At 50.7% G+C, this 21,516-nt stretch overlaps 1 protein-coding gene across 1 annotated transcript; it reads right to left on the bottom strand.

The window, feature by feature from the left end:
- Positions 1-1,521: 1,521 nt before the first annotated feature.
- zbtb10 (zinc finger and BTB domain containing 10) lies at positions 1,522-21,151 on the bottom strand. The gene is made up of 5 exons (XM_086014449.1): positions 20,152-21,151; positions 10,818-11,865; positions 6,940-6,996; positions 4,644-4,819; positions 1,522-2,572 (listed from the first exon to the last, which is right to left on the bottom strand). Exons 1-5 carry the CDS (start codon positions 20,755-20,757, stop codon positions 2,261-2,263), a joined length of 2,199 nt encoding a protein of 732 aa, XP_085870575.1. The 5' UTR covers positions 20,758-21,151; the 3' UTR covers positions 1,522-2,260.
- Positions 21,152-21,516: the final 365 nt, after the last annotated feature.

A 21,516-nucleotide genomic window follows, 5' to 3' on the forward strand; every position in this document is an offset into this window, starting at 1 on the left:
TTCAAGCCGCACTCGCTCCAGGTCCGATATTCAGCAACGTCGCGAGTGCGGCCTTTTCTTGCATACGTGACAGCTGCAAGCGAAGCAAAGGCAGATGCAGGAAATCCGCGCAAAGGAGCCCCCGCGTCGTCGGCGCCGAGGTCGTAAGAATTCAAGCCGCACTGCGGGTCCGGTATCGCGCCGTGCCGAGAGAGTCGGTCGGGTGTGACGTTTAGCACCAAACTTCTCCTATTGCGTTTTTGCAAGACTCTCCATGAAAAAGGCCGGTGTCGTCGGGGGCAAAGGTTTGGACCGTGGGAAAAACATAAGAATTAAAGCTACACCCCAGGTCCAGTGTTACACGACGGCGGGATACGGAGGTGGCGTCCCCCCGCCACCCCCCCTTCCCTATTTTTTGCCAGACGGTGCCAAAAACGCTAGTGCTGTTGCAAATGAAGGTTTTGACGCTGGGAAATCAGAAGAATTAAAGCCACGCTGTAGGTCCAGTATTCGGCGGCAAAGCCAGCTTCGCGTAAAGGTATTCGGCGATGCCGGGACGGAAGGGGGGTGTGAAATTCAACGTCCGCGCTCACTTCTCCCGCCCCGTTTTTGCGAGGTTGCTGCGTGAAAGAGGCTAGTGTTGATGGAGGTCACACGTTTTTTTTTTTTTTTAAACGATGACAGACAATACGAATTAAAGCCGTGCCGTAGGTCCAGTGTACCGCAATGGCGGGACACCCAAATTCTCTGAGCCCATTTTTGCAAGATCCCCCCGCATGGCGAGAGAGGCTGGTGTCGTAGCACAAAATCATACGAGTTAAACGTCACGCCGGAGGTCCGATATTTTGAAAACAAAGCTATCTGCGTATATCATGGTGACCTGTTTAACAACCGATCCCCACCATTTTATCTCTGCATGAAAGTGGCTAGTGTTGTTGGAAGCAAAGGTTTTGATGACGTGACTATGACAGGAAATCATCAAAATGAAAGCCACGCTGTGTATTCCGTGACAACGTTTAACAGCAGACACACTTGCGTGTGAAAGGCAAAGGCAGAGAATTGTCAGATGTCGCGTTATGGCTCCGATTTGGCGCTCTCTCGCTTCTTACGACGACAAGAATTAAAGTCTGGCTTTTAGCTGGGTTCGGCGTGAAAGGCAAAAGCGGACAAATGCCGGGCTTTTTTTTTTTTTTTGGGCGGGATCTCTGCGTGAAAGAGGCTATAGTGTTGTAGAGAGGAGGTGAAGCGTCAGTTGAACAATTGAAGCTTATATTTTGTTTTCCTTTCATGACGACAGACATCATAAGAATTAAAGCCTCGCTTGTTTTGTAGGTCCAGTATTCTGCGACAAAGCATTACAGCACCAAATGTCGTCATTTGGCAAGGAAAAAAAAAACAAGCAAAAAAACGGAACGAAACAACGAACGATTCAAGCTTTAAGTGAAGGTCAAATGCTTTTTTTTTTTTTAAAGTGTTAGCGTGACGCGGCGATTGGTATAAAGCTAGCTAGAACAGTCCCCCCCGCCCCCCCCCCATCCCTTGCACTTTACTTCTTATACTCTTAAATAATTTTTCTTAAAACTCTAAAACAAACAAACAAAAAAAACAAATAAGAAAGGTGTCTTTTCTTGAAGCATATTCAGTAGTTTTTCCTGCTCCATCTTGGTGTGCGGTCTGTTTGGCACGACGACATTGTCACAGCCCTCTTTTTTTTTTTTTTTGTAGGTTTTTTTAAATTCATATATCATATAAATATGGCTGCAGAACATTAAAGTCATCAAACAGATTTTTTGGTTCCAAGATTTGCACAGGGAGACAAAAAAGGAAAGGAAAAACGGAATAATATAGAATATTTTAGCGCAGCTAAACGCCAACTACACAGCAAGTTAAAAAAAAAAAGAAAAATTGTACGACAAATATTAGATCATCTGTGATAAGACCATAAAATTTTCTTAAATTAAATAACATTTTTTACCTCCAATGATTGGTCTAGCTAGCCCTCCCCGCCTATTTAAAAGGAAACATACACCCTTCCCGCAAAACTGATCATTTCATATAATCTTTCTCTGGTGAGCATTAATAATAATAATGACAATTCAATCTGTACATGGCGGGGTTCCCACGCGACCAAAGCGTCTTTTTTTTTTTTTTTTTTTTTTTGTCAAACTCGCATAATTAAGCAACCTCAAGGTTTGGATAGCACTTTTGGAGTTGATTGTTTACCAGCTTACATATATTGAAAACAAACCAAAGCAAACCAATGAACAAAGAAAGCGTGAGGCTAGAACTCCTTGCCGTCCTCCGGAGGGGCGGCGGCGGCGGCGGCCCGGCAGTTCCAGACGGCCCGGTCGTGGTCGGCCGAGTCGTTGTCGGCCTCCAGCAGGTCGTGGTCGTCGGCGTCGTCGCCCTCAAAGTCGTCGTCCCCCCGGGGGAACTCCATGGCCTCCAGGCCCTCCTGGCCGGCCTGGTGCGAGTCGGCGCAGTCCACGCACACGCCGTAGCGCCGCGAGCCGTGCCGGATGCCCACGCTGGCCGCCAGCATGAAGATCTTCTTGCACACCATGCACTTGTACTTCTTGTCTTTCTTGTGCACCTGCCGAAACGGGGACGCACGGGACGGGACGGGACGGGACGGGAGAGGCGGGTTGGACACCGTGAGTCCAGCTTTCGGCCCACAACGTCAAGCTAACTTCCTTCGCAGCCTTGATTTGGAATGGATAACTCATCGATTAACAAAGGAATCCATTATCGTGTTCATGGATTATCACTTGGAGACCGTGTTTAACTTCAAATTGAACTTGGAATTTCCTGCCTTTCAAACGGAGGGGTCAAAATTAAATTGATTAGTCAACAGCTGATCGATTATCAAATCCATCGACAACGACTTGATTCATCGTTTAGAGACGTTCACGTAAAAATGTCGGTTGGAATTTCGGCCTTTGGGCGACAGGTGTCCAAATAAATCAATTAACAGTTAATCAAATGAATCAACAAATACTTGATCATCCATTAAGCGTTAAGAGACCTTGTGCTTGAAATTGTCCAAATTCTCAAATGTAAGCCTCTCAACGGGCGATAGTCCCCAATTTCAGTCGTCTTCCAAAAAAGGTTTGCCTCTCTCAAATCTTTGTTTCAGCAAACTATGAAAAACAATGACCATTTCTGACGATTTTCTGACGTACTTGCAGACCCGGCCGGTTTAAGAACAAAATGGGAAGTCAGTACGTCAATCAAATATGTATGCGCATTTACAGCACTGCCGATAATGTCCACTTTTTTAATAAAGGGACGGAAATTTTAAAAAGTTTTGCTAACAATCAGTGTCAGTGATAAATCCCCAAATAACTGACAGATAATTCGATGATTAAAATAAATGTTTTTTGCACCCTTATCATCGTACATAAAGCAATGGGAAATAATTCTAGTAGTGCTGCAATAGTTGACCGTTCAATCAACTATTAAAGAACTATTTTGATAATCCCTTACAGACATTGATGTCACTCTGTGCAAATCCTCACAAAGATTCTCCGATATTCACTCCCAAGTCCTCCATGAAAGCAGGCGGATTACTACATTTGTTTGATCAAAATAACACATGAACAAAAATGTGCTTTTACTTTGGAAAACAATCTGACGTTTTTCGCCGACTTGTTCTAATCATCCACATCTTTAGCGCCAAACGCAACGCTCTCCGGCTAGATTTGAAGTCAAGTCCAAAATTGTCTCGTCAATACCACTAGTCTAAACACGGCCTTCTGATTCCGTTTTGGGAATGTGAATTAAGCAGCAAAATCCAGCCGTTGTTATCCACCTCAGGGGGTGGCCATTTTGCCACTTGCTGTTGTCTGAAAAGGGCATCGCATCACGTGACGTGACTTGCCGCGACAGTCGTGACCGTGCTCACCAAAGAAAGGCAGCCAGTTAGCTTGAAGGCCCTGATACACCAAAGCCACGTCCGACGCGGTCGCGAAGCGTCGCGCCGTCCGATTAGTGTGGCGGCCACCGTCGTAGCGTCCCAAGCCGTCTGTAAGCGTCTTGGGGGCGTTTCCCTATGTTGAATCGGCGTCGCCGGTCGTGGCATTGGCTCACTCCGATTGGCTGTTAGCTAGCGAATCAGCGCGCCGAGCACCAACGGGAAGTGACAAATGCGGGAAAACAGCGAGTACGCCTCCGCTGCCTTCATCTTCTTACAAGTACAAGAGCGAGGCTTGACAAACTAAAGTATTTCCCAATGCCGTGTCAACAACGCGGTGGTTTACTTGGCGTGGGAGTTCATGGTGAGCGAAAAATAGAGCTGAATGCATTGTTGCACATTTTTAGAACCCGCCCCCGGCCAACGGCTTTCCGGTTGGAGCTTTGTAACCGGGAGAAATGGTGACCACCGCCCCCGATGGTACGGAAGGCTATTACGTCTTACGCGTGCGCAGAAGGTACTGTCATGATGGTTGCCGTCCGTGTGTTTTGCCAGCGTGACGTGCCGACGGCCGGCCGGACGCCACGGGGAGGGGGGAAGCGCCTATCACCGTCGGTGAACGTCGTTTTGGTGTATCGGGGCCTTAACTGCACCTATTTTCTCCCCCATTCGTTACTTTAGCCGGCAAATGCTACGCTAGCCGGCTAAGACTTTTGGCGGCGGCTATTCCCGGCGAGTTTAGCGTACTGACCAGGGAATGTCTCTTGACGTGCTCGCGGCGGGTGAAGAGCTTGCCGCAGATGTCGCAGCTGAAGGAGCGCACGCCCGAGTGGATGACCAGGTGCCTCTTGAGGGTGCGCCGGTGCTTGGCGATGTAGTTGCAGTGCGGACACTTGAGCTTGTTGATGGCCAGCAGCGACGACTCGCCTGGCAGCAAAAAACAAACAACCACAAAACAATAGTCATTAGAAAGGGAAACAGGAAAAGACATGTCGGTCTTCGGTACATTGGAGGTAAAAATACTTTCAATGAGAAGCTTCGCAACATGGCGGCGAGCTAATTAGCGTCGTTGCAACGTTTTTAAACGCAGATGCTCTGCGATCTTCTGGTTTTAAGCCATTAAAGGCTGACCCCGACAGTTACTCGCTGGGTTTAAGATCTCCGCAAAACGTTTTAAGGCTGATCAACGCGAGGGTTGGCACATTCAAGATGGCGGCCGGCAGCGACTTGGCTTAGCTGCTGCTCTTTCTCTTGACATCTGGTGCTTCAGATGCTACATACGAAGTCACTGAATGTTCACCAAGGTTCAGAGTACCCCGGAACCGTGATTTTTTTTAGCACATTCAACATGATGGCCGGTAGCGTTTTGAAGCGGAGACTGTGACCAACTGAGTATTTAGTAGCTAACCGCTCACCAGGCGGTAGCTAGCTGGGTTGAGGGTCCCTGCGATGGAGCAAGCAGCTAGCAAGCAAGCAGCTAGCAGGCTACGTTTCTCTGACTTTTGAGCATTATCCATTACCTGCTTGAAACACGGTCGAGGAGGCATAAGAGGAGGACGCCAGCTGCTCCGCGTTTCAACGGCGCACCCCCCGCGCGCCCTCCGATGCTAACGAGCTCGCGCGGACAGATGGTTTTGAGCGCAAATTAGTAGCCTATTGATTTTGAAAGCTCTTCAAAATGGAGCACGCAGGGGGGAAGTGAAGAGTCACGGCCTTTTGTTGGAACTCAAGACAGTGCTGTCGGCAAGGCGGGTTGCTAAGGGGGTGGGGGGGTTGCGCTAGTGAAGGTTTGGTTGGCGGGGGTGTTGATGAATCCCAGATTACCTGTGTGTGTGCGTCCGTGTGTTAGGACACGCACACTTTTTGTTTAAGCGCATGTTCTTTAAAGCTAGGTTCACATCGCAGGTCTTAATGCTCAATTCGGGATTTTTTTAAAAATCCGATTTTTTTGTGTAAGCGTTCATTGCCTTTGCCTGCGGTGTGAACCTAGCCTTAGAGTCTGCTTTGGCCAACGCGCTCATTGCAAGTGACAAAGCGGTGGTGCACCTTTTCCCTAATTTAGCAAGCAAGCATTTTGCATACAAGCACATTGTTGCCATGGCGATGACACGCTTCCAAGCTCAAGCTCCACTCAGTTAAGATGTAATGGGGGAAAAAAAAGGGCACATTATGTACGCTTGCAACGAAACTGGGGAGAGCAAATTTGAGAAGGAATTGATTGGGGAGCGCTGTAGCACAAAAATATTACATTTCAACCCCATTTCAACTACTAGGCTTGCACAGAACATATTCTTGGAAGAAAAAAAAAAAAAAAAAGTTTGCCTTGACTTCCGCTTTAAGTTGTTGTTGTTGTTTTTGGTACCAAAGTATTGCGTTTCCTCCAACCGCACTGTTGCCACAGCGATGACACGCTTCAAGCCTCGATCCATCACTTGAATGGAAATGAAACGCATCCATTCAAGTGCCAGCTAATTGGGGAGCCCTAATTTGAGTGCGATGCATTTGCGGACTTTGGAGAAAAATCGCTAAAAAGACGCGTGCCAAAAAGAATCAATTTGACACAAAAATTAAAAACTAAAAAATACTACACCATCATTTCCAAGCCAAAACAGAAAACAAAAAATACTCAACATACCATTTTTACCACTTAGCACTTTTTTTTCCCCCACACCAAAATCTTGACGACCATATTGTCATCAATTATTTTGTTTTCAGTATTTTGTTGATTTTTTTATTTTTATTTCAGCCTTTTCACTAGCCAAAAAAAGGAAATATCGTGCCACTATTACATCTGTAAGTCCTCTCCGAGTGCATTTTTTTGTACCGACTCATACTAAAACCTTAACAAGAGGCTCACAGGTGTTGACCGTAGGTGAGCAATTTGCTAGCAAAACAGCTGATCCCTACTGGGACCATTTGGGGGTCAATCGACCATTGCGTTTCACTTGTTTGATCTGTCGTCTGCGGACCGGCAAGGCGGCCACCCTGAAGAAAATGCTCGAGCGTCATATGGCGCGTGAGGACGTGCGCTAACTGTTGCCACTTACCGTTTTCCCAGGATTCCCCGGGTTGGATGAGGCTATACTGGATCTGATTGGCCAACTCTGGGGAAAAGGGGGCGGGGTTTGGGATTTGAGGAGAGATGCAAGAGGGAGACAAAAACAAAAAAGAAGGGAGAGGTGAGAGGTTTGTCAGAGGGGAGGCGGGCGTGGCATTTTTGTGTACACAACTAAACAATCCACACACGGAACAATTTGAGCTTCACTTTGGCGCGCGCGCACACGCACACGCGCACACACACACACACACACACACACACACACAGGGCCCTATTGTATGTAAAGTAGTGTGACGGGGAAGTGGGGAGGGGTTGGGGCACACCTGCAAGCACGTGTGTCGGGTTCCTCCATGTTGAGCGAGTCCCTACATCCCATTAAGATGGCCGCCCCGCTCCCTCGGTCAATATTTGGAAACGGGCCTGTGGCTTGGAAGGGCTTGCCTGCCCACAAGGCCACGCCCACTAAGGGCGGGTTTTTTAATGATATTAGAATTTTTTTTTTTTTTTACCGAGACCAAGATACATCATTTGAAAATGTTTGCAGCCAGAAAGAAAGAGATTTTCTTCATCTGAGTTGCACAAGATCGGATCCCACTCATGGCGAGAAAAACTCTTCAATCGATTGCATTTTATTCTCAATTTTATTCATTTATTTGTTTTAATATTGCGTGGACGTTTCATATCGCCGAGCTGGTGGATCGGGCGCCGGGTTGCGAGCGCGCAGGCGAGGTTGATGGGCATGGTCAAATTGGCCAAGTTTGCGCCGCTCTGCGCCATGTGACGCGCGCAACAAAACGCGGCAGTGTGCGGCGCCTAATCGGCCGTGGCCGCCTCAGTGCGAGGAGAAGGCCATCCATTTTGCTGATAAGGATCATCAAAAGCGTGCACATTTGCTTCCCGCAACGCCGCCGACATATACGCGCACCCTTGGGCAGACCATTAGTGCGTGCGCACCCCCCACAAGGCATCACTTGTGGAGCGCATTAGAGGAGCTGCAGGCACTAAGAGCATTGCAGCGCATTTAGGGGGGAGGCCCGAGAGAGAGGACCCCCTCCCCCCACCGCTTTCTTCATTATCCTGCATTAGGGAGGGAACCAAATGTCGGAAAAAAAACACGTCCGGCGCTTCCGTCACGGTGGAGGAGCGCCGCTTTAATGGCCGAAGGAGAGATTAGGGCCTACGAGAAAGGGCGGCGGGTAGATTAAAAGGTTATTCAAGGATACCCGCGGGTGGAATCAACATGGATGGAAGGACACAAAGAGGATTTTCAAATGGACTCATGCCGATTTATTTATTTATTTCATTTTATTAGGATTGCGGCAGGGCAAGCGTGTGCGGCATCGGCGCCCACAAAGCGAGCGTTAACGTGGGTAAAAGCCTCTCCGCGCACCCCCCGCGCCCCCGCCCGGCTTGGGAGCGATTAGCGGGGGATCATCAGGAGGGAGCGGCGGGCCAGGTTGAGCCTGCTTTCTAAGCGCGCACGCGCACCCCAGCTGGGGGGGAGGGGGGCGGGGGCGGCGGGCATACGGCCGCACCCAAGCCTTTCCAACACACACAAACGTAAACATACGCACACTTGAAAATGCAAATACACACGTTAACAGGCAAGCACACGCATTTACATGTACACAAATGCACACACACCAAAAAACCCACGCACAAGTACACACATTCATAAGGAGGCGCGCGCACAGCGCACCCCCCAGAGAGTCCACACAGTCATGAGAATGGATGACTCGATGTATGAGCATTTGCGCCTGGGCAGCCAGCAAAGGAGACGTCGTGCGCCCGAAGAAGCCCTCTTCAACCCATACATTTCACTTTTCACCCTCCACTCGTGCAACGGGTCAATGAGACCCGTTTGTAAATGCTAAGAATGGAGACTAACTATTTTCAAAAGTGTAAAACCTTGTTCGGACGGATTTTGTTTCTCTCCATTTTTTGGTGTCCGTTTCAAAAAGGTCTTTGCTGACAAACAATCTGTCATCTAGGGCTGGGCGATATGGGCGAAAAAAAATCTCGATATTTTTTCAAAAAACTCGATCACGGTAATTTGACGATATTCTACGAGAAATATTTCAAATTTGCACTTGCTTCACAGACCAATTGTGGATAGACAGCGTTTGTGAACAACATCTCTTTTAAAGTGCTAAATACAGCTTCTGCAAAACATAATGATATTCTAAGACAATATTTAACAATAAAGAACAAAAAATGATGTATAGACTTACATTGATTTTTGGGAATATTTGTCATTTAAATGTCTGTGATGTTATTCCGTAATGATGTGACATTTTGAGCTGCAATAAGTACAGGTGTCCCACTGCCAACTACTGGAGGAATCAGAATGAGAAAAAATGGATTTGATATGTGACGTGTGGCGAAGTGTCACCCAGCGAGAGAAAAAAAAGACGTCGTCATGACAACACCCACTCTCATACATTGGCCACCGTATTCAGAATGAAGTTGAATAGCAAAACTGCGATTTACCGAAAAGTGCATTTTCCACTCATTCGTGGCTGTGATATGTGATTTTATTCATGTTTGGGTGTATCCTGCCGTCACACGAGCAAGCCGTCGTAGTTTGTGCAACATGGCACGGGAATACAGGCGAGTTATGAATGATGCGGACTAAAAGCGCGTAAACTGAATGTTAACCGATCGTCCAGGATGTCACGATTGAAAGTACAGAGTGTGTGAGCGCGTTTACATTTGTTGGTTCGACTCGGCGACCGTTTTCCGACCGTGCGTGTGTTTAAGCTTATGTTTAGCGCGCTTGCGCGGTCGCCAAGTCTTCCTCGTACTCCATATGGTGGTGCTCGCGGTGCAACAGAATTGCTCTTCACGGTGACCGTTTTGGCACATCTATCGATGTTATTCCCACCGACGTCGGTCTTGTCAACCCAAAACGGTTTACAGACTGCGGAGGACGTGGACTCGCGCCTCGCAATGAGTCCCCGCTGGACACTCCTCCACGTAACCCTAACCCAGCTCGGCTGCAGTGCGGACGGACCGAGTCGCGTGACCGGGTCCCGCCCGCTGATTCGGCGAATGATTAGCGCTTCCTCCTCCTCTGCCGTCAATGCGTCCTGATTTGCAGCATTTCCTCATACTTTGCGGCCGTCGACCGACTCGAGTCAGAGGCAGTATTAATACTCGAAAATGTAAAATGACACATCGGGAAAGCAAGATTGCCGATGAAATCGATAACCATACGTATCGCCCACCTCTACTGTCATCTTTGCGGAAAGCGAAGACGATTTTGGATAAGGCAGCCTGCGCCGGGTCAATTTGACCTGGGACAGGTTTGGTTGTCCAAAAGTGGGGCAACGTGAGTGCACTGGTTGCCCGCTTGGGTCTCGACCGTTCCAAAACGTCTTTTATCTTAGACTAAATGTTTCAACGAGCTCTGCGTTGACTAGAGATAGACCGATTGTTTTTGATGTTCTTTTCAGGGCCGATAGCCATTAGCAGTAGTCAAGGAGGCCGATGAGCGCTATTTGAAGCCGATGTTCATTTTCAGCAAAATGGGAAAATATTGGCATCAAATCTACCGCGAAAATAAAACTCGACACAATTTTTCAGATTTGCACGGTGTCGATTTTTTGTTTTAAATGATGAAAGCCGACGTACGTCAGTAGAATCTCTTGTACGGTTAAAAGGGTAAATAGTTCCTCGACGCGAACGCCGTCGTAAACGGCTTTATTATCGGCCATCGGATTTTTCGGAGCCGATAATGGGTCCGGTCCGGCCGATAATGGGCCTATCCCTAGTGTTGAGGGAGCGTCGGCAAAAAAAAAAAAAAAAAAAAAAAGGGGGGGGGGGGGGGGGGGGAAATCAAAGGTGAAGGGCAGATGCGCGTCCTACCGGCGTTTTCCGAGAGCGCCGAGAAGTCCTCTCGGGGGTAGGATGCGGACGGCTGGATGAGCATGCCCTGGTCGAAGCCCTCCTCGGGCTCGGGCGGTAAGTTGTAGACGAACCTGCGCGTGGTGGCCTGCTTTTTCCGGCGGCCGCTGCCGGCGGGGGCCTCGCGCTTGATGGCCGCCAGCGCCGCGCCCGGCTCGTTCCAGACGAAAACCTGCGCGCGGGCCTCGTTGTTGTCGGCCGAGTCGGAGGAGTTGTCGTTGTGCTGGCCCCAGCCGCCCGGGGGCGCGTCCCCGGCCGGCGTCACCTCCACGTCGCTGGACTCCTCCTTGACGGCGGCGGCGCCGCCGGCGCCTTCCTGGGCGGCGGCGGCGGCGGCGACGTCGTCCTCCTCGGCCTCGGCCGCCGGCGCCTCCTTCCCCGGGTTGCTGGCGCTGGCTTTGATGGAGAGCTTGGAGAGGATGCTGGTGGCCCAGAAGTTGCTGGGCTTGCGGTCGGGGCGCCCCCGCTGGCCCTCCTTGGCCGGCGGCCGGCGCTTGTTGTAGTCCAGCAGCACCGAGTCGGGCGCCTCCTGCTTGATGCTGATGTTGAGCGCGTCCTTGATGAAGGCCCGGCACGAGTGCACCACCTCGCTCATCTGCAGGTAGCTGGCCACCGACATGACCTCGATGGCGTTGTGGCTGGTGAGCAGCAGGTTGCCCGAGTAGAGGAAGTCCAGGATGACCGAGAAGCCCTGCACGGCGGCCACGTCCAGGTGCGTGACGGTGACGGTGGCGGTGGCGGTGGCGGCCCGCTCCTGCGCCTCGCTCTTGGTCAGGCAGAAGAGGGTCTTGAAGTAGCGGCTGCCCGCCACCAGGATGTTCTTGTGGGCGCGGAAGACCTGGCCCGACACCACGATGTCGACGTCGCACAGGATGCCGCTCTTGCGCTGCTTGTCCAGCTCCCGCAGCAGCTGGTAGCAGTACGAGTTCTCGTTGGCCTTGTTGCGCCAGTCGTCCTCCGACGAGTTGGTGGACGGCGGGCTGCCGTTGTCCGAGGGCCTCCCCGACTCCTTGGTCGAGACACACAAAGCGAGACAGTTACTGCGCGAGCCGCCGTTTCCTCGGTCGGCCTTCAAAGCGCCTACGTTTCGCTTCGCCCGGATCGACGGGGGCGGGACCGGAAAGAAATTGGCCCGGCGACGCAAAAAAAAAAACCCATTGGGCTTTTTGGGACCTAGGCATACTTTGGAGAGTAAGACTTTTTCCCGATAAATTCCAGATTTTGACTGCACACTGCGCTCTATCTTCCGCTCCAAATGGAAGCGTATAGCTTTGCATCATTTCATTCCTCACCCCACGACAAGGAATCGGTTGGATGAGCCGTGTCGAAAACCGAATCGGAATCGCCGCTAAATTCTCATTCGACTCCCACCCGAGTCGTGGCCGGCGGCTTTAATCATCAGAAACAAACTTATTCATACAAAAAAGAAAAGAAAATGAAAAAATTGTCCACGCGTGCATAATATGTTCCTCGGCTCAAGAACATCCATCCGGGTAATAATCGTACAATTTGGGGCAAAGCCCAAATATGCCTGAAAGACGCGTGGCTCGGAGCAAACCGACAAGCAGCCGAGCGAGCGAGCGTTGCGTCAGAAGGCAGAATTGGTCGACGCGAGCAACATTTGTGCCGACAACTTGTTTGCAAAGCCGTTTGTTCCGTTCCGCCTTAATTGCGCCATCGTTTTGGCAGGTGCGCCTCTCCTCCGAAAAGCCAGACTCCCCACGACGGCGGAGGGGTGCGCAAAATGCATGAAAAGCCTGTGGAAGGGCACCGAGCACTCGCAAAGTTTGCCAAAGCGCAAGGTGCACAAAATAAAAAGCGCTGTTCCCCGTCTAGTGTGCTCATCCGAAGCGGCCATTGGGCCGGCGGTGGCCCCATCTTGACTAAACACGGTGGCGTCGGCAAACATCCCAGGGTTCGTGACACGCCCGCCGGCGGGGGAGAAACTGGTCCGACCGGGGATACAAATGAGCTACAATGGAGGGATGGGCCGCCGGCCGGAGCGGAAGCCGCTATTATGGCGCCGCGCTTCCCAGCCGGGACGCAGTCCGACGGGAAATTCTTCTCAAGACTTTCTGGCCGATGGTCGACTCAAACGTCCAAGCGGGGCTGCGCTCAAATGATGACGATGACCTCGGCGATGCGGCGTCGCCATCTGGCCAACTTCCTCTTCCGTTTCGGCCGCGTCACGTCCGAGTCGGTCGGGGGGCTCGTTTTGGGACCAGCCTCCGGGCGGCGCAGTTCGCTGACATTTTCGGGGCTTGTGCTCGGGACCCCGAAATAAATGTTCGCCGGGCTACACGCAGCAGGTAACGACAACAACAACAAAAAACGGGTGACGTTTCCGGCATCGGAAAGCCCCCAAGAAGCAGCCATTTCTAATCATATCCGAGGGCCGGATCGATTAGTTGTGCAAGGGGAACAAATGCGACACATTTGCAGTGCTGAGAGCAAAACGACCGCAAGGGCCGTCCGCTCACCGTCGGCCATTTTGCCCAAAGCGGCGCGTGTGAGACAAGGCGGCTGTGGACCAAAACAAGCAAATAGATTCTTTCCTTCTCAAGCGCACGAGTCAAGTCCTCGGCCAAAGCGCCGACAACGCCGGCTTCTTTCGGCTCTTTCGCTCGCGCTCTAGAGGTGACGCGCGCGCACATTGACGCCCTTTTCAGTCAATCATTTCTTGCTACGTCGCTGGACAACTTTGGGGGGGCGGGGTGCTAGTGACACACTTCCTCGCTTGCTGTATAAATCAATGATGGCACAAGCTGGTGTGAACAATCAAAGCGGGGGAGTGCGCCGGTGCCTTTATGCGGACGTTGCCGGTGGCGAAGTTAAGGAAGTTGGCCTAGTAGCTCGGCAGACCAGCGCAATTCAAGTCATGGCGGCTCCCATCACTTCCGCCGATCCCTAACGTGATTTTCAACCAGACGCGCTTGTCGTTTGTTAGCGAAGCCCCCTGAAAATTTGCCAGGGGTGTGACACGCTTGAGGATTTGATATTTTCTGCCAAAAAATGCTGCCCTTTTTTCCCCCCTCCTCAACGCTAGCTACATGGTCATTCTATCATCTCCAACACGCCGGAACAAAGAGAAGACCTGGAGGAGGGCCGTCCGAGCAGGCGGGACGGGGAGGGGAGCTGGCAGAATAGCCCACCTACCCTTGAACAGCTCTCCCGCCCGCCCGAGCCAAAGAGCCAGCCTGGTACCGAGCAAGTAAAGCGGGGGCGTGTCCACCCAGCACACAGGCACTAATGCCGAGGTTATAATACGTACAAAGCGCAAACGCATACAAGACTCCTACATTCAGAGTTGATGGGTTTTTTTTTTTCTACTTTGCTACAAAATTGCACAGCAGATGTGCTAATCCAGAATAATTCACATTTCTCTGTCATTTGTGCCCCCCCGTCCACCACCCTCGCAAACACACAGAAAGCGAGCTGCCCGCGCACACACACACACACACAGCTGGGGTTTCAGCCGATTAAATGCATTTCTCTGAGGTCCCCACCCAGCCCCCACTCTCTGCACAGCAGCCCGGCCGGGCACACAGGATGGCATACAAAAGGGGGGGAGAGGAGCGGGCGAGGGGGTTTATCATCCATCCTCGGCCACACGGCTGGAGGGAGCGAGAGTGAGAGAGCGATGCGATGCGATGCGATGCGAGGGATTGCCAGAGAGCGAATGGGAACACGCTTTAGCAGGCCGGACGACGACACGCTCGCTTAGAATGCGCTGAAAAGGAGGCTCATAATGGAGGGAAAGTTACAAAGGCCAGATAAGACATGGCTGATGGCTGATAGTCGCCAGACCTTGAGAGAAAATGTGGAGCACGGGAGGAGGGGGGCCGGGGGCGGAGGGCGGGCCAAGGAGCGAGCGCCGAAGTCGACGGGTCACCCCGTTTTTGGAGCGGCCTTCACAATGGCCCGCGTTCTCCCTGAGGCTCATTGTCCACTCACTGTGGGCCTTTTGTCAAATCACTTCTTCCTCCTCTACTCTACAGACCGCAGAGGACGGAGCCAGGGGGTGCGCCGAGGCCAGCCGGGCCAGGGAGCGGGAAAGACCACGCAGACGCGTCACAGTCGACGAAACCACCGACACGATCCCAAAAGAAGTTGCACAAAGCAACGTGAGCAAGCGCAACGCAACTTGTGACGCCGGCGTCCTCTCAGTCTGAACATGGCTAAAATGTTCGGGAACATTTGCCGCTAAAGTCTCACACACACACACAAGTCAGCACATCACATGAGACCTTGGCAAATCCTTCCAGAGGTTTACAAACTTGAATGTCACACAAGCTGGGCCAGACCCTCTTGCATGTCTGCCCATCAAAAAATCGATTCCAGTTGACGAATTGGCAGTGAATGAGTTCAGAATTTTTGGTTTGTAAACATGTAAGTACGTTTTACTTTACGTTCTATTTGCAATACATTGTCACTAAATCATGAAGTCACTTTTTGGGGGGGGGGTGAATGTTCAAACCGCGTGTAAATCTACAGTATGCTTGTCAAAGTGGTCCTTGGCGAAAAAAATGAAATACAAAAAACAAAAATGAAATAGCAGGCAACGAAGGTGCTGCGATGCCCTCGCACGTGGGCAAGGAGAGCCGCAGTCTCCGATACGAGACGCAAATACAAAATGACGGCACTCGCAAGGAGCTGCTGTAGGCCACGACTCGCGTCCACACGCTCACGCGCAAACCTGACTCCAGCTCCTCACGTCACTCGCTAGGCCACACATCCAACACACAAATACTATAGCGAATAAAGAAATGACACTTTTCAAAAACAGCCTCTCTCTCTCAGATCAAGCGCATTTCAAAAATGGATTTGACATAGCAGCAATTCAAGTTGCCGAGCTTGGTCCAGACCAAATGAAAGTCGCAAGTCAAGGTACAGTCACCAAAAGTTGGGTGGCAGGTGGGCTGCGACATGGCAACATGGAGCGAGGCATCAAGACAGGCCGCAGCACAAATAAACCTCAAAGCTAAGCAGAGCGCGGAGCCCCGCCCCCTCAAGTGCCGACAAACACGACACGCCCCCAACAGTAATCCGGCAGTGTTGTCGTGTCCAAATTAAAGCCCCTCAAGAACCCCGCCCAAAAAACTGCATCCAGCCTCTCGACTGGACCCCTGAGGCCAGCAGCGGTGCGCCCCCCCCCCGAAAAGAAAAAAATCTATCGTCAACTACGCCCCCGCCTCAACTCAACCCAACTGGCCGGTCCCCAGTTCGCAGAACAATACAGCTGTGTGCATTTGGCCCAAGGTGTGGGAGGGCCGCGCCGAGCGTCTCAACAATGTCGTGCCAGAGAAGAAGACGGGGGGGTGCACAGAGTCGCTAATTCAACAAGAATTCTCCCTCTGGCGGCAGCCCACCCCGTTTTACTGACCCGTGGCCCCCAATAAACTGGAATCCAGTCCACCGCCGTATCTTGCCAGACTGCAAACACCAACCCCCCCCCCGCCCCCGACCAAAACGGGGGGCAGCCTCGTCTTTGTCACAGGTACAATAAAAAGGTGAAACGACCCCTCAATTTTCAGCCCTTGGGGATCACTTCTGCTGGCCAATCTTTGACCTAGCCAGAGGGGGCGGGGTTTCAACAATTCACATGTACCGCATGCAGGGCGGGGTCTATTTTTCCCCCTCTGAGGGCCACAAAATCCATACGTCCCACCCCCTTAAAAAGAACAAACAAAAAAAGAAAAAAGCAATTCTCCCACCTGTACGGGCCTGTCTGGTTTTGAAGGGCAGACAAAGGGTGGAAAAACAAAACTGAAACTAAATTCCAAGAAGGATTTTGTTTCTCTTTTTCTGCTGTGCACTGAAACTGCAGTTGAGTTTCTGTGGTGACAAATCTAAACAAAGACAGCTAACCGACATCATCAGCACTTTCTAAAGCCACGACATGGCCCAAGATGACAGTTTGTCACTCTGCAAGTGCCAATTTGTGCGCTCAATAGTCGAAGAAAGATCCTCGTGGCCCGTTGACCTGTTTTCGCCTCATTGGCATTTGTGGCACGCGCAAGTTTTGGTTGGACTGCTTTCCAAATCGACAAAGTTCGTTTTCAGGGTAGTTTTTTCTGCAACTAAAAAGACTCGCCTGTAACACTTAACCTATTGGGGGCTGACAGTATTTTGGGGCATTTTTCCCCTAACGACAATGACAAACGGCAACTTTCAATGAATCCAAAAAAAAAGAAAAAAAGAAAAATGTCTATTTTTCACAATCAATTCAGCTGCTTCTCCTTTCCAGCACATTTGTTGAGCAGAATTCTACTAAACATACTCATGCAACATTTTGCCTCTTGTATTTCAGGCTTATAATCTATTTTGGAGCGTGATTGTTTTTGGAAAACAATTCATGTTTTTTTCCCCTTTCTTCTGCTTGATAACTTTCCAACAAGACTGCGGAAATTAAATTGAAATTCTTTTAATCCCTAAAAACACAAAGGAAGCAAAGGTTTCAATATAGCAAAATACTGTAAATGTGTTTTTCTCAATCAACGTTTTGTGCAGAATCCCACAAAAAAACGGCATGACATTTTGACATTTTCAGCCTTATTTTGGTCTGCTCTGGATAAAATCCCGACACAAGACGACAGCCCCCCTCCCTCCAACGAGACCCCTGTTCAGCCCGGCTGCCCCGCGTGCTGGCGGCTAATCGAGTTAGCTTCTCTCCCAACGCTTTGCCGACTTAAATGCACTTCTTGCGCGAAGCGGAGGCGAGTTTTAGCGTCACCGGCGCACAGGATAGTAGGACACGGCGTACGTGCGGGGGTTCTCGTTGCCGGGGAGAATCGGCGGCGCCAAGACCCCCCCCCCCCCCCCTCCTAATCCACTGGCAGCCCTCTCCTTTCCAATTAGACGTGTGTACACGTTAGTGGATCACTTGAAGTCATTCTGATTAGCGATTGCGTGTGGCGCGGGAAGGAACTAAATGCGGTCGTCCAATCCTCTTGCGAGTCAAACGGGCCTCGCAAGTCGGCCGTGACAGCTCGCTCGGCGCTGTCGTCGCCACAAACGCTCTTTGACACCCGATTAGGATCGGCCGCGACGTCGACCAAACACTCCCTGCTTTTATGGCATCTGTGAACAAATGCCATAAAAAAAACACGCACACATATATACAGTCTTTACAGTCACGTAGCCCTGAAATAATAGGGGGTTGATTTCAGAAAGGCTGAATCGCAAGACACTCCCCTAAAACCGACATTATAACACCCTAGTTACAGTTCACGGCTCAAGTGGTACCTTGAAATCAGTTGAATTCTGCTAAGGCCTTGGACACACACAAAGATTTTCCAAATCTTAAAGGAAAAGCTTATTTGTTGCAGACCCCTCACATAAAAGACCAAAACAAACAAAAACAAATCAGGAATTGAACAGTTTGGGTGATGTTGTGTGCGTGTGGTCTGCGCTGATCATTTGAACGCAGCGCACCAAGCACACATTAAGATTGCGTCCATCACCCATCTCGGAAAAAGTCCTCTGAGGCTGAAATCTCACGTGACCTCGAATGAAGACGAACAGATGAGCGCCAACGTTAGCTGACTTTTTCCGAAGGGGACTGGAGGCGGGATTGCTGTAAAACGGTGACGTTGTCAAAAAACAAACAAAAAAAGACTTAGTGCAACTATATAGTCAAAATGTATTTTTTCTCCCAGAAAGTCAAATCCCAAACATCAGCAATGAAAATATTTCTAAATAATACGCATAAAACTTGACAAACATTAGCTTCAGAAGTACTATGAACGCTAACACTGTTGGGAAATGATCCGATTGCACTTCAGTGGTCCGAAAACGGTGACTTTTTTCCCTCCTAATAACCTCTCTTTGCTCATCTATCGCTGCCGGTGACGTATAGTGACGGCCAGATCAATTCAATGCTTTTCCACTGGGGAAAATGGAATGTTTTCCATAAAAAGAACCGAGTCGCTGAAATATTGGGGGTTAACAGTTGGACCCATTAAGCTGCAAAAATGTGGATGACGGGGTGGGGTCAGGTGATGGCGTGTCATTCTATTAAATGTCAAACTCGAGGCCCGCATGCCAGATCAGACCCACCAAATTATTGTTAATCAACATATTTTTTCTAGTCCAGGCTAGCAATGCTTTTGCTTTCAACTATTCTGAAAATGAAACATGTTCTTCTACTGATAACTGATTTTTTTTTTGTGGGGGGGGGGACAAAAAAAAACTCTTGAACTCTGTGAACTTAAAATATGCTTTAAACTGGCAACGATGTGGCTTGCCGTTTCACACCTCTGTATTTGAGACTTCTATTTCACCCCGCTCTCACCATCCCACCCCCACTTTTTTGTGCTCTTGTCCGGTATGGATTTTCTTTTTTTGGGTGTGTGTGTGTTTGTCATTCTGGCACAAGGCCTCTAATTTAGCTCCCCAAGGGGAGGAGGGGGAAGGTTGTGTAAAAGCACCAGAGGTCACCAGGGAGCGCGAGCCTTGAGAGGCATCACAGGAGGGCCGGGGTGGGGGGCGCGTGTGGCTCCCCTTGTCATTGTGACCTCTGGTGAGATAGTAATCAAGACGGATGCTGATGCGACGAAAAACAGAGAAAAACGGGAGGGTCTTAAATACATTAACAACTGAATAAAACTGCTTACATTTCAGACAGAGGTGTGCCAACATTTGTGCTCAATGGTCATTTTTGTATTATTTTTTTTGAAGGGACACAGGTTGTTTGTAAATGTGGTCAAGGTGTTGGGGAGATGTCAAACAGTTATTTCTTATGAAATAATTCATTCATTAAAATACATTTCAGCACGTATCATTAAATGATATTAACACAATACAATACGACCGGATTAGAGACCTGAACGGTGAGCCTCTGATGGGCCCGCGGGCTACACGTAGCCCACCGCTGGCCTTGAATACTGTGTCGACTTTCGTGTTTATTTACTCCGATAAACGCGAGAAAGGCGCACGGGAGAGTCACAAGAAGCGACAGCGGGACTCGATAACCAGCTAACTAGCACGATTTTCAGCTTCTCCTGCGAGAGGTTCACCCCGGACTCGAGCGTCCAATCCCGGCTACTCGGCCAGCAAGCTAGGAGCTAGTTTAGCACCGCGCTAGCTCGCAAGCTAATTAGCCGCTAAGCGACCAACGTTCCGGGGGGGCTTCGACAAGCTCGCTTTCCACTCAAAAATGTTCGCGAAAGCGAGCGAAACGTCACCAGTGAGACGCGATAGTAGCGTATAGAAAGTATTTGAGGGTGTTTGGAAAGCGTCCTACGTCGACGTTTGCGAGCGGCGGAGGGGTGCGGGGTGCTCCCGAAGCGGGTACCTGTTTGCTGGGGTCATTTCTGCCGTGCTCGGACGACAGGTGATGTCGGAGGAGCAGGGCCCGCTTGTAGCTGCGGCTGCCCTTGGTGAGCTCGTCGCCGCCGCGGGTGGCGGCGTCGCGGCACCACGAGCACGACATGAGCCCCGTCTGCTGGCAGAAGCGCAGCCACGGGAACTCGTGGAGCCACGACGCGTGGAAGAGCGAGTGCTTCTGGAGCAGCGTCCGCGGTCGCATCTCCACGCCGCATTTCCTGGGTCCTGCCTCGGCGCTCCCCGACTCCGCCAAGTCCCCGCTGGCCGTTTCCTTGTAGCCGTTGGCCGCCGAGTCGGCGTCGGCCGCCCCCTCCGCGTCCTCTTCCTCCTCGGCGTCGGGCTCCGTGCTGTCGCTCACCGAGCCGGCGCCCTCCAGTCGCTTCCGCGTTGGTCCCGTCGCCCCCAGGTCCCCGTCGTCGTCTTGGTCCGGCCGGTTGCCGTTAAAATGTCGGTCCTGGCAGGCCAGGGCCTCCCAGCTGTTGGCGTTCCCCCCGCCGCCGCAGCCACCGGAGCCGGAGCCCGTTAGCCCACCGCCACGGAACGCCAGCGACCTGCGGTTCCTCTCGCCGGACATTTTCTTGCGCTTATGACAAATGTCTCACCAGGATTCCCCCCCCCCCCCGCCGCCACGGCAAAATGTTCCCTTTTCCCTTCCGTCTCCTCGCTGTCTCCCAGCCGCCGTCGTTGCTCGTCGTTTTTCGGTCGCGGGGCCCCCGGCAGGTGCGAGTTTGTCGGTTATGCGGAAATAAGTGTCTCTTTTAAGCGCATAATGCCATTTTCAGGGTTCTGGCTGCGTCCGCGCAGGGCCCGCAGAGGTCGAATGGCAACGACTTTCCTGCCCACAATGCACCTCGACTGGTGGTGGTGGTGGAGGAGGAGGAGGAGCGGGAGGGGGCCGCTTGGAAGAGGGCGAGATGGGGGTGCTGTGGAGCGCCAATGGGGGCTTTTGTGTGTGCAAGGCTGCACCCATTTTCCGCATGCTTCTCATATCTCTCCGTCTCTCGCGCTGGCTTTTTTTTTTGTTTTTTGATTTCGTTATCTGTTTAACGCTTTCAAGCTTTGCTCCGAACACACAAATGCACTTTTTGAAGACCTTTCAATCCCCGTTGGGTGGGCTCACATGATCACGTGACTCGATGCTATTCTGACGTAGGCAAAGTCTTGATTACACTTCCGATATCAAATACATCATAAAATTGTATTGTATTTGGTTGTATTAAAATCTCATGACAATATATACCTTATTTATTTATGAAAGGATTTCATTATTCATGAACAAATCTATTCATTCATCAAATACCGTATAACATTTGAATAAATATAAATTAAAAGG

This window comes from Filicampus tigris, chromosome 18 (assembly GCF_054856515.1).
Source record: "Filicampus tigris isolate MCC_2025a chromosome 18, RoL_Ftig_1.0, whole genome shotgun sequence".
NCBI lineage: Eukaryota > Metazoa > Chordata > Actinopteri > Syngnathiformes > Syngnathidae > Filicampus > Filicampus tigris.

Excerpts from the sequence above, each read along its gene's own strand:
- zbtb10 (XM_086014449.1), bottom strand. The coding sequence starts at position 20,757 with ATGTCCGGCGAGAGGAACCGCAGGTCGCTGGCGTTCCGTGGCGGTGGG. Across the intron at positions 11,866-20,151 it reads GAAATGACCCCAGCAAACAG|GAGTCGGGGAGGCCCTCGGA; the intron begins GTACCCGCTTCG and ends GTCTCGACCAAG. Across the intron at positions 4,820-6,939 it reads CGGGGAATCCTGGGAAAACG|GCGAGTCGTCGCTGCTGGCC; the intron begins GTAAGTGGCAAC and ends TTTTGCTGCCAG.